The following is a 16,172-nucleotide window of genomic DNA, read 5'->3' on the forward strand; positions in this document are numbered from 1 at the left end:
CCTTCCCTCTAGCGAGTGGCTGCAGACCTCCACCCTGCAGCCTCCTTCCTACTGTCACTTCCTGGCTTTATCATCCTAGCCCAGGTCTTCCCCCTGCTGGGCTTCATCTTCCATTAGTTCTTATCAATCCCTGGCTTCCCTCCAGGTGCAACATATAAGGTTAATTGGCCCTTTCTGGCCCACATTTACCCATTCAGAGCTTGTGTGGGATGGATACCCTATCACAGGCTGACAGAAAAATTTTTTAACTCATACAATTAACACTGCCACCTAAGTGTCCAAAAATGAAATGACTTGTCAAAATTAGCACTGACTTTTCGCATTACAGTTTAAAAAAAGTTAATACATTGATTTTTAATAGCATACTATATTATTCTCATTTTTACTATACTTTTGTATCGTTGTACGGAAAAAGTTTCAGTGATGCGGCCCTCAGGCCAATGTACTGGTCCTCATGTGGCCCTCGTGGTGATTTGAGTTTGAGACTCCCGGCCTAGGCAGATTATGGCCCTGCAGTTATCTGAACTGAATATTCATGCATTCAATTCAAACAACCACAGCTATTTAAATTTTAATGTGTAACCATAACAATCTCCACATTTGCTCAAGCCTTGCCCATAGGAACAAGCTGCTACCTTATTGGTACCTTGTGTGCATTCAGAAACCGCCTTGGAGAATGGACTGCTGCAAAAAACCGTTCAGGGTTACACTTGCCTTAGACTAACAAAGTGTAAAAGGAAAAGAGCATTCTCTAGCAGGCAAAGCTGGGGAATGGGAGTTAGACTCCTGGATTCTATTCCCAGCCCTGCCTCAGACTCTCTGATCTTGGGGTGGTTGCAACTTGCATCAGTTTCCAGGGGAGATAATACTTACCTATATCACAGGGGTATTGTGAGGATTAAAGGCTGTGAGATCAGACAAAAGCCATAGAATCTGAGTGTTCTTTTATGGCCCTGTTCAAGGCTACCCCAATAACAGGCATCAAAGAAGATGCTAACAAGACTAGGTGGGTTTCAGCATTAATATGGACAGGCCTAATACAGAAACAGCTCTGGTGACTGCCGATAGCAGAAGTAAGTTGGCAGCGGGAAGAGAAGAAAGGAATTGGGAGACAGCAGGGCAGTGACACTGAGAAATTCACCAGAGCTACTACTTCAGAAGCAAACAGAGCGCCTATGGAAACAAAAGAGGTGTTTAAAATAAACCAAAGCGCTGCAGCGGAGATGCCCAAGGGATTCCAGCTTTCCCCAAGTGGCCAGGCACAGTGAGAACTCGGAAACCTAACGAGACGAGCTCATTGTTAAGATGGTGTGCACCACACGACTCCAAATGGCTCTAAAAGGAGTGAGAAGAGATGGCAGGAAATGGATCTCCGGTGAGAAGGAAAGACTGAGGAAAACAAAGCTGAAACGTAGAGAGCAATAAGGTTCCAGTGCATTCCTGAATACTAGCTGCAAGGCAGGAATGGAAAGGATGACGGTGGGGAGGAAGAGAGTAGGGTTCTGAATCAATGACAACTCTAGAAAACAGGAAGCTCTAAGAAGCAGCCATGGTTCTGAGAAAGGTCCTTTCTAGACACCGAGTGCCCAAAACACAGCTTGCGGGCTTTCTGTAACCACAGCACAGAGACAAGCCATCGTCAACTGCAGGCAGGGCCAGCTCTAGGCACCAGCAAAACAAGCAGGTGCTTGGGGTGGCACATTTCTTGGGGCGGCATTCCAGTGCCGGCCATGCCACCCCTAGAACAGTACCCCCGCCGCCCCAGCTCGCCTCCACCTGCTCCCCTGAGCACGCCGCCACTGCTCCACTTCTCCCCCCTCCCCCTTGCCATGTGAAAACTCACCTGTTTCACATGGCAAGCCTGGGAGGGAGGGAGAAGCTGAGTGGTGGCATGCTCGGGGGAGGTGGTGGAGCGGAGGCGAGCTGTGGCAGGGAGCGGTTCTTCTACCCCCCCTTACTTCCTGTGCTCCCCCCCACCCTCACTCCCCTCCGCTACACCTGCTCCCCTGAATGCGCTGCCTCTCCCTCACCTGAAGGGGGGGGGGAGAAGTAGAGCAGTGGCATGGTCAGGGGAGCAGGCGGAGCAGAGGTAAGCTAGGGTGGGGGTTTGTGGGGGGTGGCGGGGGGAGCCGCAGAAAGCAATGTGGGGGTGGAAAATGCAGCACGCCCTGGGGAGGAGGCTGGGCTGGGGATTTGGGGAAGGGGTTGCAAAGGGGGGCACAAAAAAAAAAAGCAGGGGCAGCCAAAAATTTTTTTGCTTGGGGCGTCAAAAATCCTAGAGCCGGCCCTGACTGCAGGTTTCTATTACTGTTGAACTTAAGTAATTAAGATACAGCATGATGCAGTCCAACCAAATATATTTATGCCCCATTTGCTTTTACATCTTTTCAACACAGCATAAAGAGGAAGGCTGGAGAACCGCCAGCTGAGCTAAGAGCAGCTGAGGAGCCAGCAGAACTGCCAACCCCACTGTTGCAAGCCTTCTTCAAAACACTGAATCAGAAGAGCCTCCACCATCTACTCCTGAGGTTTCCTCAACCCAGCAGCACCACCTCCACATTATCCCAGAGGGACCCTCTGCTAATGAACCAGCCAAACAAGGATGGAGAACTGCCAGCCCTTACAGGAGGGAACCTACCAACCACCACCACCCTGTGCATCACACAGGTACCAGGATAATATATGCTTTAGAAGAGCTCTCATCCAATCCTCAGTGTGGCTGAGACAGGGAAAATAGCGCAACCTCACCACCTGGGTCCAGTGAGATTCCACTGGCTGAACTGTTCTTGGTGCCTGTCACCCAAGAGGAACAAGGCTGAGGGACCCTCTACATTCAATTCATTCCCACTTGTGGTTCTAAAAGAGCTTGACAAGATTTAGGGAGCAGCACAAGATGTATGTGATCTATTTGGTTTTCGGTTAACCAGGTTTTCATTTTCTAGGCCAGTAATGATCCGTGGGCAGGGGTGGCAATGGCAAGGGATGGTCTGGTTCACAGCCAGCTGCTGGCAACAGTGGCTCACTGTTTAACTCTGGTAAATGCACAAACCTAAGCTAATAATGGAGAGATGCCAGTTTCTGAACGATGAATGAGTACTGTCTGCATTCCACTGAGGACTGCTCTCAGGACTCCCAAAAAACAAATGTGCATCGTGGGGCAAAGATTTTCATATTTTTATCTTCGTGCCACCAGTTTGGTTTATTTTGGAAACAGACTGGGGAAGTCCCATTCCGCAGCATATTTGCTTCTGATTTTATCAGTCACTTCCCCAAGAGACTGCAGTCCCTTTGGGTATTGGGAACATAAAGTAGTTTAGTTCCAAGGGTTAAAAACATCTGAAGTCAGATTAGCAATTGAGTAAAATACAAAAATTTCTCAATTCACCTGAAAACGTTCTCTTTTCTAGCGGGAAAGTCCACAGATCCATTACAATGGGTCTTAACCTTGCTTTGGAGTTCCGTGGAGGCAGAACCGGACCTACCAATCAATTCAGGCTAGAAACAGCTACAACCTATGAAGCCCCAGCCAGTTCAAGATACTTCCAAACTTTTTTCATAGAGCTAATTCCCTTAAACTTTAGTCCTTGTGCCAAATTGGGTTTGGTTTGCAGACTTTCCCACTAGAAGAAAGGATATTTTCAGGCCAGTTAAGGAATTTTGCGATTCTTTGCAGGGAAAGTCTCCAGATCCACCAGACTGGCATGTCCAACAGCAAATGTCTCACCAGAGAGGGAAACAAAAGATTACAAACCCTCCAAAACTACATCTATCTATATATCAGTTACTGGGTGAGAATAGTAGGCAGAGCCCTCCTCCACAGCAGGGACTGAGGAGGCGTGCACGTTTAATTTGTAACATTTGGTGAAGATGTGGAAACATGTTTCCATGATTAGATGGCCACCCTACATCTCTTTATATGTTTCATATGGTCCTTCAGGACAGGAGGCTTCCATGGCTCTGCACAAACGTTTGAGGAGAAAGATGGCTTCAACCTTGGAAAGCTTCTTGAAAGCAACAATTTAGCCATCTAATAACTGAAGCCTTGGTAGCTTTGTTTAGTTTATGATGGGTGTTCTAGACCAACAAAGCTAGAGACTGATTAAATTTAGTTCTGCATTCAATGTTTTGGTTTGTTTTTTTGTTTTGTTTTTTTTTAAAGAGCTGACACAGAGCATGCCAGAGGGGTGCTCATTCTTGTTTGGTTGTTTAAATTTATTAAGTTTTTTGTGTGTAAGTCAAGAAGGCTGGAAGAAAACACTTTATTGTAACCAGGTTTATTTGGGGAATGAAGGCTGTGTTAACTCTTAGCAAAATTTGTCTTCATGAGATATGCAGGATTGCAGCTCCCCATAGACCTTAAGTTTAAAAAACAAAAACAAAAAACACCACACCTTGCCCAATAGATTGCAGTCAGGATGACCACCTTTGAAGCTAGAAAATCTAATGGCACTTCTTATAAGGGATCAAAGGGTTCCCTAGTCAGGATATTTGATACAAGATTTAGTTCCCAGAAGAGAATTTTCCTCACTGATGTAGAGCTGAGAAGTAAGGCAGCTCTAAAAAATTATGTCTGAGTGAGAGGACAATCCCATGCCCCTTTGCAGTCTCTAGTGAGCTGGCAATGCCTACCAAATGGCCTTGAGTATGAGGTCTTAGGACTATATTAAAAAACTTTACTGTAAGAATTCCAAAAAGATATGCTTTGCCCTTGCCTTGAGTAGATTGATCCATGCTAATGACTTAGCACTATGTCTTCCCCATAGACCAGGCCCTTAAAGATGCCCAGTTTATGGCATACTTTCTCAAGGCTAAAGGTATGATAAAATAGGTTATTTGGATGTGTTTGTAACTGGTACCTCTTAAATATCCTGTAGCTACATTACTCTGGGCTTGGCTGTGGAATTTGGATTTTGAGACTAGATCCTTCTTGAAGAGAAAGCATATCTGAGCAGTGTTTGCCATCCAAATTGGAGGCGAGAACCTAGACACTCCTAGACAATATGGGGCCAACTCAGCTCACTTTGGTTAAACTGTCCCGGAAAACATTATGAACAGAAATTTACTCATGATTTTGCCCACAGAAGAAATGCGTGATCATAGCTGCAGCCTGTTGATCTCCATCTGGAATAAGTCTCCAGGATCTTTGCTGGATCCTGGATGCACATAGGTCCATTGATGGGGATGCAACACTCAAAGATCTTGGGATGTAGACTCCACTCTCCTGGATTTACCCTATTCCTGCTTAACCAGATGCTTTGATGTTTATATGTAGTGCTTGAAAATGCAGAAGACTTTTTTCTCCTTCCCTGCCCCCCACTACTTCTTCCCTTCACCCAGAACGGAGAATATTAGAGACACACCAGGGCTAAGGATGCGTTACTCCTTTCTTGTTGATGAAAGCCACTGAAAAAGTGTTGTAAGACATCACCAGTACGTCTTGGCTGACTAGGACTGAGTTACAGCTCTTACATCAGACTCAGAGCACTTAGGCTGTAAGTGGTAGTGTGAGAGAGGCCCGTTCTTTCATTAACCTTGGATGACACTGCTACCTAAATGAGCATCCCTGCTACTGAAGCTGGTTGGTGGAGAAAATTAATCCCATCTCCAATTCTGACATACTGTGCCCTTCCGGGTACCTTTCGACAATGGGACAAGGGAAGGGGTGATGATGGCTTCTGTAGGCTGAAGAAGTTAGGAAATTTCTGGAGAGGACCCAGAGGGAATCTCACTCTCAATAGTACATTGGTGTAAGATATCATCGTTCTGATTTGAGACTTAAGAGCCCTGACAGATATGACTAGAAAACAAATATCTTTGTGCCTTGTGGCCACCAGTTTCTGAGTCCTATCCTCTGATAGAAATACATTTCTGTAGCAGTTGATATCTATGACTCCCATAAGTAATATTTACTGCACAGAGTCATTCAACTCTCAGTGTCGACAAATCTATGTTACTCTACAATATAATCTTGGCTCTGTGATGGCTGCTCCATGGGTCTTTCCCAGGCTAGGTGCTCAGGTGAGCAGGTAGTTTTAAAATGGACCCCTTTTTACCCGAGGAAATTATGTTAAGGGTGCTGTTTAAAGCACAAATCAGAGAGGAAAGTAGGCCAAAAGGTGAAGCATTGTACTGGTAATGCCTATTGCTCGTGAAGTGGAGATATCCAGTATGGGATACTCAGATGGATGTTCAGCTCAACTGACAACAGAGAAACAAATCCCTTTTGGAAATTGCTACTATGGTGGAATTTACAGTCAACTCTATTCAGATCCACAAGATATGAGGCAACTTCCTCTTCTTCCAGAGCATGCCTCAGTGCTATTAAGAGTAATTCTGTGTTCTCAAATGGAGACCCAGACCTATTAGTAATGGATACATCAGTAACATCCATTAGGAGGTTTTTAATCCTAGGACCAACATTCCCATGCCTGGGGACACTGCAAAACACGGATAAAGGCCCCTTTTATTCCACACTCTTCAGCAGCTGTCCAATGCATTTTTGGAAATTTCTCTTTAAAAAAGAAGGTATCAGGAACTACAGAAATAGTTATTAACAATCACTTCCTTGTAGTGTTATGGATATGGAGGAAGCTGCCCTACAGCAAGTAGAAAACGAGCTCTCAAGGGGAATTTCTTTATCATCTATTTTAACACAGATTGAAGGCCCCCTAAAAGAAGGGATTTGGAGAGGAGGAGAGACAGGTCAACAGATCAACTTCCACTCTTCAGTTAATGTTGATCATTTTAGGCAGATACTTCGAGTGCAAGCTCTTCAAAGCAGAAACTATTCATGTGTTTGCACAGTGATTAGCACAACTGGGTCCCCAGTCTCAACTGCCATAGTCCCCAAGAGCCCAGTCTAAATAATAATGGCCTCTTACGAACCAGCCCAACATCCCTGATTATCCAACAATAGTAAGTGCACCCTACACCCCATCTGAGTTCCTATTTTCAGAGAAGAACCAAGCAGTCAGGAGTTACAAGAACAAGAACTGGGCAGATGAGCTAGGGTTGAGCTGGATAAGGATAAGACGATGAAGTTCCAGGAACAGTAGTTTAGGCTGAATATTGTGTGGGTAGGTAGGTGGGGGAAGACCATCATTTCCCCTTCCCCACCTCCTATTTCTGGTTCCAGAGTTGACCATTAGTTGGTCTGCTTTTACACATCAAGGTATTTTGTCCCTGGCTTTCCATTTTGCTCCTCAGCATGACAATGACTGGAAGCTCCCAAACACTTCAGGGACAGCACGTACCGAAGTGCTCATGCTCAGAGAAAGAACCTCACAGACCAGTAGCAAGGAACCGAGCAATGACCTGTGCAGACAAGTATTTTGCAGCACTTACCAGCAGGCCAGGATGCAGAGGCCAGTGAAGAGGATGATAGGAATGGGGTATGAAGCACACAGCAGCCCGTGGTTGTAGAATGCCCGCGATATCTTCTCGCGCAGCTTTTCAGTCAGGGTCATCCTCAGCTGTCGTCACCTAGCTGCCATCCCGGAATGTGTCCTGCGGGTTTCTCAGGTTCACCATGTGCAGCACTTCAGCAAAGGCACCGTATGCAGGATAGGAAGCTGGAAAGGGGAAAGAGAGTGAATCAGAGGAGCAACAGGAGCATTGTCAGCTTGGCTTCACAGCCATCCAGCTGCACATCTCCTCGGGAGCAAGCTGGAAAAACAACTTGTCCTGGGCTTCTGAGCAATAAGTTGTGCCATCAGTCTCCCTGACCACCAGACGAAGACAACAGGAGAGGAGGAGAGCAGGTTGCGTGTCATTAGGCACAGCAAGTGAGCAGCCAGTCCTAGGGGCAGAGCGGGAACAGAACCAAGAGAATGTAGGTGCCTCAGGGGCAGAGAGAGATGGGGATGAACAGAGAACAGAATAAAGTTGTCAGTCAGAAGAGGGGGAGCAGAAGGCGAGATGAGATACCAGCTAGAGGGGAAGATATACAGAAGGGCTGAGTGGGAATGGAACTGGGGTGCCTGATGGGTAGGGAGAAGAAGGGGCTGGGCAGAGCAACATAACTGAGCTACCACTCAAAAGAGGTGGCAGAATGCCCTATGCTGGCATGTCACTTAGAGGAAGGGTTTGGGCCTAGTTGTCAGCAATACAAATACTGTCTTAGGAGAAGGGGGACCACAGAGAAGCACACTGCTGAGCGTACTTGAGGTTGAGCCTCAGTATGAGCATCCTGGCAGTTAGCGATCCAATTGTGGTGATGGGGGGAGGCAGAGGAAGAGATTGGGCCTAGACTTTACAGCTACAGACAGACAATTTCAAGGCACTTACTTTTGCTGGGGAAAGCAAGCAATGGTTCAATTTGCCAATCAAGCCAGAGTAGACTGTGCAGTAAAATAAAACACAGCTTGAGTGCTTGCTATTGGCAAAAGACATTTTGCCTTGATTGTAGGACAGGACCTAATGCTTTGTTACTGCCTCACAAATGCAGACCTAGAAGCTGCTCCAGAATCAGGCAGTTCAAACTGTTCTATAAAAATCTACTAGTATACGCAGACATTCAGGAGAATTTAAAAAAATATTTGAAAGGGACACAAACCAGCCTTTTGGAAAGAAATTGAGTTTTTAAAAAGACTTAGTTTGAATCAGCAAGGGATAATAATGAAGACAAGCCAACAAACAGAAGCAGGAAACAGTGGAGGTTAGAGAGGGAGTGTGAGAGGAAAAAACATCTAACAAACATTCTAAATTTAGTCCAATAATATCCCCATAACCTAACCAAACCAAACCACACCACCCACGCAAGAGAAAAAATAACACAGGCAAAGTCCAGCAGCAGAGAGGGCGGAATCCAGTTTATTGCACTGAATGCAGCATGACCGGTTACCTGTCTTGTGGGCAGGTGGTGAATGTGTGCATTCAGTGCAAGCAGCTCATGGTCCTCAGAGACATAGTATGGGCTCTTGAGACCAGAGTGGCTGAACTAGAAGAGCTAAGGGAGACAGAGAAGTACATAGAGAAAACTTTCAGGGATACAGAAGAGCAGTTCCACCCTAGTCTGACAGCCTCTGTGCTGTTAAGGAGAATTAGTGTTTTGGGGAAGAAGATAATCAAGCTAGAGAAGAGAGAAACAATCCCATAGTTGGGACCCTTCTTCCAGATGATGTCATGGTATCCTCTCACACTGAGGATACTCTCCAGGGGAGGGGAACCCAGTTATTAGCTTGAGAAAGGTAACAGAGATTCGATTATTAGAAACAGAGTTGGGTTTGTAATGACTGGGTTTGGAAGAACTGCACGGTGAACTGCCTGCCAGGTGCCAAAGTTGCAGATCTCACAAGACATCTAGACCGATTTATGTGCAGTGCTGGGGAGAAGCCGGTGGTTGTGGTACATGTAGGCACCAATGACATAGGGAGGGATACGAGAGAGGTCCTGGAAGCCAAATTTAGGCTGCTAGGTAAGAGATCAAAGACTATGACCTCCATGGTAGCATTCTCTAAAATGCTTCCAGTTCCAGGTGTAGGGCCAGGAAGACAGGCAGAACTGCAGGGTCTCAATGAATACATGAGGCAATAGTGTAGGGAGGAGGGCTTTAGATTTATTAGGAACTGGGGCACCTTTAGAGAAAGGAGAAGCACATGCAGGAAGGATGGGCTCCACCTAAAACAAAACGGAACCAGGCTACTGGCATGTAAAATTAAAAAACTCCTCTACGGCCGTTTTAAACTCAGGTCTGGAGGAAAGCCAATAGGAGCTCATGGTTCGGAGGAGACATCCCTTAGGGATGACTTTATTAAAGGGGGAACTCTATATCCTAATAAAGAGGATACCAAAGCAGTGGTAAATTACAGGTAGGAGATAGTGATGAACAGTCAGATGTAAAGGAGTACTTTTAAATATTACTAGAGCCCTACCAAATTCACAGCTGTGAAAAATATGTCAAAGACCATGAAATCTGGTCTCCACCGAGAATTTAAACACACCAAAACACAGGCTCAAACTAAATGCTATTTTTGATTTGGAATTAGGGCTGTCAACTAATCACAGTTAACTCATGCAATTAACTCAAAAAAATTACTTACGATTAAAAAAATTAATCGCGATTAATCGCACTGTTAAACAATACGAATTGAAATTTATTAATTTTGGGATGTTTCTCTTCATTTTCAGATATATCGATTTCAATGACAGTGCAGAATACAAAATGTATAATGCTCACTTTATATTATTTTTATTACAAATATTTGCACTGTAAAACTGATAAAAGAAATAGCATTTTCAATTCACCTCATACGAGTACTGCAATGCAATCTCTATCATGAAAATGCAACTTTCAAATGTAGATTTTTTGTGTTACATAACTGCACTCAAAAACAAAACAGTGTAAAACTTTAGAGCCTACAAGTCCACTCAATCCTACTTCTTGTTCAGCCAATCATTAAGAGAAACAAGTTTGTTAACATTTATGGAAGATAATGCTGCCCATTTCTTAATTACAGTGTTACGTGAAAGTGAGAACAGGCATTTGCATGGCACTGTGGTAGCCAGCGTCGCAAGATATTTACGTGCCAGATGCGCTAAAAATTCATATGCCTCTTCAAGCTTCAGTCATAGTTCCGGAGGATATGTTTCCATGCTGATGACGCTCATTAAAAAAAATGCATTAATTAAATTTGTGACTGGACTCCTTGGAAGAGAATGGTACATCTCCTGCTCTGTTTTTCCCACATTCTCCCATATATCTCATGTTATAGCAGTCTCAGATGACGACCCAGCATATGTTGTTCGTTTTAAGAATACTTCCCCTGCAAATCTGACAAAATGCAAAGAAGATAGCAATGTGAAATTTCTAAAGATAGCTACAGCACTCGACCCAAGATCTAAGAATCTGAAGTGCCTTCCCAAATCTGAGAGGGATGAGGTGCGGAGCATGCTTTCAGAAGTCTTAAAAGAGCAACACTGATGCAGAAACTACAGAACCCAAATCACCAAAAAAGAAAAATCAACCTTCTGCTGGTGGCATCTGACTCAGATTATGAAAATGAACATGTGTCGGACCGCACTGCTTTGGATCATTATCATGCAGAAACTGTTGTCAGCATGGATGCACGACCACTGGAATGATAGCTGAAGTATCAAGGGACATGAGGATCTTTAGCATAAGAATCTTTAGTGCATCTGGCATGTAAATATCTTGCAATGCCAGTTACAACAGTGCCACGCAAATGTCTGTTCTCACTTTCAGGTGAGATTATAAACAAGAAGCAGGCAGCATCATCTTCTGCAAATGTAAACAAATTTGTTTGTCTGAGCGACTGGCTGAACAAGAAGTAGGACTGATTGGATTTGTAGGCTCTAAACGAAAGTTTTAGATTGTTTTATTTTTGAATGCAGGGTATTTTTTTACATAATTCTATATCTGTAAATTCAACTTTCATGATAAAGAGATTGCACAACAGTACTTGTATTAGGTGAACTGAAAAACACTTTTACAGTGCAAATATTTGTAATAAAAAATAAAGTGAGCACTGAACACTGTATTCTGTGTTGTAATTGAAATCAATATATCTGAAAATGTAGAAAACATCCACAAATATTTAAATAAATGGTATTCAATTATTTAACAGCGCGGTTTATTTTTTTAAAAATCGCTTGACAACCCTATTTAGACTATACAAGACCAAAAAATGCCACCATGGCTAAAAACAGAGTAAACGAGGCAGTTAGAGGGAAAAGGGCATCCTTTAAAAATTGGAAGTCAAATCCTACTGAGGAAAATAGAAAGGAGCATAAACTCTGGCAAGACAAGTGTAAAAGTATAAGAAGGCAGACAAGAAAGTATTTGAAGAGCAGCTAACTAAAGACAAAAACTAACAGCAAAACAATGTAGTACTTCAGAAGCAGGAAGCCTGCCAAACAATCAGTGGGGCCCCTGGACAATCGAGGTGCTAAAACAACGAGGAGTCCTTGTGGCACCTTAGAGACTAACAAATTTATTTGGGCATAAGCTTTCATGGGCTAAAACCCACTTCATCAGATGCATGGAGTGAAAAATAAGGGAGGATATGATAGAGATCTAGAAGATCATGAATGGTACAGAGAAAATGAATGAGGAAGTGTTATTTACCCCTTTGCATAACAAAGAACCAAAGAAATTCACAGGCAGCAGGTTTAAAACAAAAGGAAGTACTTCTTCATACAATGCACATTCAACTTTTGGAACCAGAAGATGTTACGAAGGCCAAAAGTACAACTGGGTTAAAAAAAAAAATTAAGAGAAATGCATGGAGGATAGGCCCATCAGTGGTTATTAGCCAAGATTGTCAGGGATGCAAACCCATGCTCCAGGTGTGCCTAAACCACTGACTACCAGAAGCTGGGACTGGAGGACAGGGGATGGATCACTCAATGTTGCCCTGTTCTGTTTATTCCTTCTGAATGAGCATCTCGCACAGGCCACTGGGCTAGATTCACCATTGCTCTGACCCAGTATGGCCATTCTTATATTCCAAGACCCTGAGCAAAACCAGCGTAAAGCACATGGTATAGAACAGAGGTGGGCAAACTATAGCCCGTGGGCTGCATCCGGCCCACCAGCCGTTTTAATCCGGTCCTCAAGCTCCCGCTGGGGAGCAAGATCTGGGGCTTGTCCCGCTCCAGCCAGGGAGCAGAGTCAGGGCCTGCTCCGTGCGGCTCCCAGTAGCAGCAGCATGTCCCCCCTCTGGCTCCTTCGCATGGGGCAGCCAGGGAGCTCCACTTCGCATGCTGCCCCCATCGCAAGCACCGCCCCTGTAGCTCCCATTGGCTGGGAACTGCAGGGGTGGGAACTGCAGACAGGGCAGTGCACAGCAGAGCCACCTGGCCGTGCCTCTGCTTAGGAGCCGGAGAAGGGACATACCACTGCTTCTGGGAGCCGCTTGAGGTAAGCGCAGCCCAAGCCTGCACCCGAGTCACGCCCCTGATCCCACTACTGCCCTCCAAACCCCTCAGTCCCAGCCCAGAGCACCCTCCTACACCACAAACCCACATCCACAGCTGGCCCCACCCGGGAGCCCGCACCCCCAGCCACAGCCCTTACCCCCTCCCACACACCAATCCCAATTTCATGAGCATTCATGGCCAACCACACAATTTCCATATTCATATGTGGCCCAAGGGCCACAAAGTTTGCCCACCCCAGTAGAGAACAATAAGATACAAAATGAGACACTTAGATGTAAATACTTTCCACAATTCACAGAAAGCAAAGGTTACCCACAAGTTGTGTGTTGGAAAGATGAAATGTGTAATTTGCAGAAAGCATGAGATGTTTCCTTGATAAGGGCAATCTTCTTGTAAACGGGAAAAAATTCCTTTATTCAGGACTATACTGCTGCTCATGTCAAATTCAGGGAAGCAGAAAGTGTGTCACTTTGTCCACAAGAAGTGCCCATTATTGGCTGCTCTATCAAGTCCACCTGGAGGTGACCCAAAGTTGACCACCCTGTTTTAAACCAGTTACAGAGCTGTTAAATTGGACTTCATCTTGAGATTTTGAAACACTCTGCAACCTGCACGACAAATACGGCCTTAATCTCAAACTATTTAATACCCACAGAGGGAAACTTTACAGAGGTAATTGCAGAGTCAGGAAAGTTTCTCAAAAATGCATATGAAATCTTGGTTTGATGAGTCTTTGTTAACAGATCCACTTTTACTGGTCTATAGCTCAGCCGTGAGACTGTATGTCAGGTTTGTGCAAGATGGTTAACCTTTCATTCTCTTTGCTGACACAGTAGGCTGGAATCTGGAGGGAATAAGGGAAGAGCTAACAGTTGTGGGGGATTCTCTCAGCAGAGAGTTTTCAAAACTGATTTGCCTGAGTTTAGTGCAGCAGTAAATACAGGCTGCTCAAATATTGAGCAAGCCAAGTGTAAACCTCATGATACTGTGCTCTGAAGCCAGCACAACCTTCAGCTTGCTATTTGAGATCTCAAAAAAACCTCTAAACGTTTGAATTGAGAATAGTGAATTTCAAGATCTCAAAAGGCAACAGCATCTTCAAGCCCTCATTAATACACTGGAGTGAACGGTGAGCTTATTTAGAAATAGCCAACATGTATGCTGGGTGTTTAGTCAGGCCAGATCACTGAAAACAATTATTAAAAACCATCAGTTGGAACATAGGCCAGAAACTGAATCAGAACTGATGCAGCCTGAGTTAGGGAAATTGTTTAGTACATTAAGACAGGCAAGTTTGTGGACACATTATATCCCACAATGGACTTAATCACAGTTGAGACTCTCACTTTTCAAGGAGAGGTTCTCTTGATGGCTGAGGATTTGCAAGAACTAGAAAGCACTATGTTGGAATTCACAAGAATGAAAGATATCCCTGACATAAAACTTACTTTTATGGATGACAAAATTGAAAAGAGAAATATTTCTGGATCTTTAAAGGCAAAGCTGCAGAAAAAAGTGAAATCTATACCCTTGAGGCTGCCAGTGACCCTTCTGCAACAAACATTTACCCAGTGTCAATGGTGACTCCACAAAATGGTCTAATTATAAAAAGATTTGACTGCATGACCCAGGTCTCTCCTGGGTTCAGGAGAACCCGCTGTCTGAGTCCTTGGTTGGGTGTACAGAAACAAAAAGGTGATTTTATTTGGCTGGCAGCTGCTTGTTCCCAACCAAAGGCAAGTCACCAGCAGCAAATCAAGAGAATGACGGTCCCAGCCTACCTTCCCCTCAGGGAGGCTCTGACAGGCAGCTGACACTTAGAATATGTTTACATTACAAAATTAGGTTGAATTTATAGAAGTCGATTTTTAGAAAGCGATTTTATATAATTCTGGGTGCAGGAACAGCTCTCAGGGTGAGAGCTGGAAGTCTGGTCTCCTTCCCTTGATGAAAATGAGCTCTGCTCTTTCCTTTTAATCCCTCCCTCCAAGCCTGACACCTACTGCAGGTGTATAGGTGGGCCCTGACTGAGCCCACTGTAGGTCACTGACCCTTTCCTGGCCAGTATGAGATATGCATACCCTATCGAAGACTCAGATTCATTATGGCAAGGTATAAGTCACTCTGATAAGCCAGTTAAGCAGATACAGCGTGATGAGAAAGGAATATGCCCCATGACAGTGATTGCCTTAATCAGATATAAATCCCATCACATTCCTAACAAGAGACAGGGAACATGGATATTTAACAAAAGCTTTTAACCACCGTAAATAAATTCCATATTGCTTGGCTAAAAGGCTACTCAGGTAATAACTGCCTACAAGTTTTTGAAAGGCAAACAGCAAAGAGGGAAAGTAGTTGTTTAGGCTTGTTCAAGGTGGTCTAACTAGGAGTAATGTGATAAAATCCAGCACTGGACAGTATAGTCTCAAGAGGAGGGAAAAGCTTCCTGACAGTAAGACCTAAGGTCACCTCTGCCTTTCTGCTCTTAGATGCACTCTGGCTAAACCTGCCATCTGTGATAGGAATATGCAGTTTTAACTGCTTTGAGAACCCAACGCAGTACAACAACACAGCTGTGAGATGTGAGCCGAGCCCACATTACAGCAAACACGCATCAACTTACTCAGCATTGGAGCAGTCTGATTTTGGTAGCTTCTTTTTTCTGACAAGGTGACAATTGAGAATCCACTGTCATTACGGTATTGACCCTGAGAAACCAAGCACAGTCAAAGCAATATGCAAACCTGTTTAAGTTACAGTTGTCAGTTTAAAACTGAGCTCCCGATACTAACCTTCCTACAAAAGAGACCAAATGTCATTGTCCCAAACAGGGAGTCCACTAGGTCATTTACCCACTATACCTGTACACCCACTATTGCCTGTTTGTTTTGGCAAATCTGTGCAAACAGAAGCCAAGTTTACTGAAGAACAGTTGCAATCTCACCCTTTGAGAAGAGCTGCCACTTAAAATTTCCCTTTGGCTTCTCAGCCTGCTGCTTTCTGGGGACAGCTGGCATTTTTGGCATGTTAATCAGACATCTAGAACTAGTCTCCTAGTACTTGATGCAGGAAAAGAAACAGTTTATTTCCCAAAGCTCAAGCATCTGCTGCTTTCCTTACATTCTATTAAGCCAGAGATGTAGAATCAGTCATTGTATCTGATGGGCACGGAATTTCTAACGGGCACTGGCTCGCTGTATCACTGACCTGTTGAATCCCACATGGCTTAGAACAAACACCTCAGTGTTTTTCAGCCAAGAGAGGAGCAA

General features: G+C 44.4%; 1 protein-coding gene and 1 long non-coding RNA gene across 9 annotated transcripts in view; one reads left to right on the forward strand and one right to left on the reverse strand.

Moving 5' to 3' along the window:
- LOC142071239 (uncharacterized) overlaps positions 1-4,121 on the forward strand; it is a 29,152-nt gene extending 25,031 nt beyond the window's left edge. Inside the window, exon 2 of the long non-coding RNA XR_012667327.1 lies at positions 2,397-4,121. This is a non-coding gene — a long non-coding RNA (uncharacterized LOC142071239). The remainder of the gene's footprint in view (positions 1-2,396) is intronic.
- SCAP (SREBF chaperone) overlaps positions 1-16,172 on the reverse strand; it is a 109,123-nt gene that overhangs the window by 72,771 nt on the left and 20,180 nt on the right. For 7 of the 8 annotated variants that reach the window (XM_048837301.2, XM_048837297.2, XM_075126084.1 and 4 more), the window contains one exon: positions 7,345-7,571. In XM_048837301.2, coding sequence (XP_048693258.2) covers positions 7,345-7,466 — 122 coding nt within the window. In that variant the 5' untranslated portion in view covers positions 7,467-7,571. Of the gene's footprint in view, positions 1-7,344; positions 7,572-15,526; positions 15,612-16,172 lie in introns of those variants that run through there. The other variant, XM_048837302.2, reaches the window with a different exon arrangement.

This window comes from Caretta caretta, chromosome 2 (genome assembly GCF_965140235.1).
Source record: "Caretta caretta isolate rCarCar2 chromosome 2, rCarCar1.hap1, whole genome shotgun sequence".
NCBI classification, from domain to species: Eukaryota; Metazoa; Chordata; order Testudines; family Cheloniidae; genus Caretta; species Caretta caretta.